General features: G+C 49.1%; 1 protein-coding gene across 1 annotated transcript in view; it reads right to left on the bottom strand.

The window, feature by feature from the left end:
• Positions 1-7: 7 nt before the first annotated feature.
• The window catches only part of LOC119582225 (alpha-(1,6)-fucosyltransferase-like), a gene marked incomplete at its 3' end in the record, with an annotated part of 62,846 nt that continues 62,509 nt past the window's right edge, over positions 8-344 (bottom strand). Inside the window, exon 4 of the mRNA XM_037930455.1 lies at positions 8-200. Within this exon, the coding sequence (XP_037786383.1) occupies positions 8-200 (193 nt within the window). The remainder of the gene's footprint in view (positions 201-344) is intronic.

Raw genomic sequence — 344 nt, 5'->3', positions numbered from 1 at the left:
TTCTTTTATCAATTAAATCGAAAGACGGCGTGTCAGCGACCTGCAGGGCTTCAACCGTCTTGTAAACCGGGTACAGGCCGTACGCTTTCGTTCTTAAATTCCTTCCGTCCTGGAAACCATTATGAAGATTGCGAATCTCCCGGAGATACTTTAAAGTAATTTTCACGAAATCTCCGTCCTGAAGCTGAAGCTCACCGGCTCTGCGGGGGGGGGGGGAAAGAAGGGGGAAGAGTCAGAGGGGTTGTCCTTTTCTTGAAAGAGGGGGCAGAGTATTCTGTGGAGGGTGGTCAGAAGTGAAGGATATTTTTCGAGGTGGAAGTCGTGGAGGAGACGACACAGATTTT

This window comes from Penaeus monodon, chromosome 15 (assembly GCF_015228065.2).
Source record: "Penaeus monodon isolate SGIC_2016 chromosome 15, NSTDA_Pmon_1, whole genome shotgun sequence".
In the NCBI taxonomy this organism is placed as follows: domain Eukaryota; kingdom Metazoa; phylum Arthropoda; class Malacostraca; order Decapoda; family Penaeidae; genus Penaeus; species Penaeus monodon.
The sequence above is the reverse complement of the archived record's forward strand: the minus strand, read 5'-3'. Positions and strand labels throughout refer to the sequence as shown.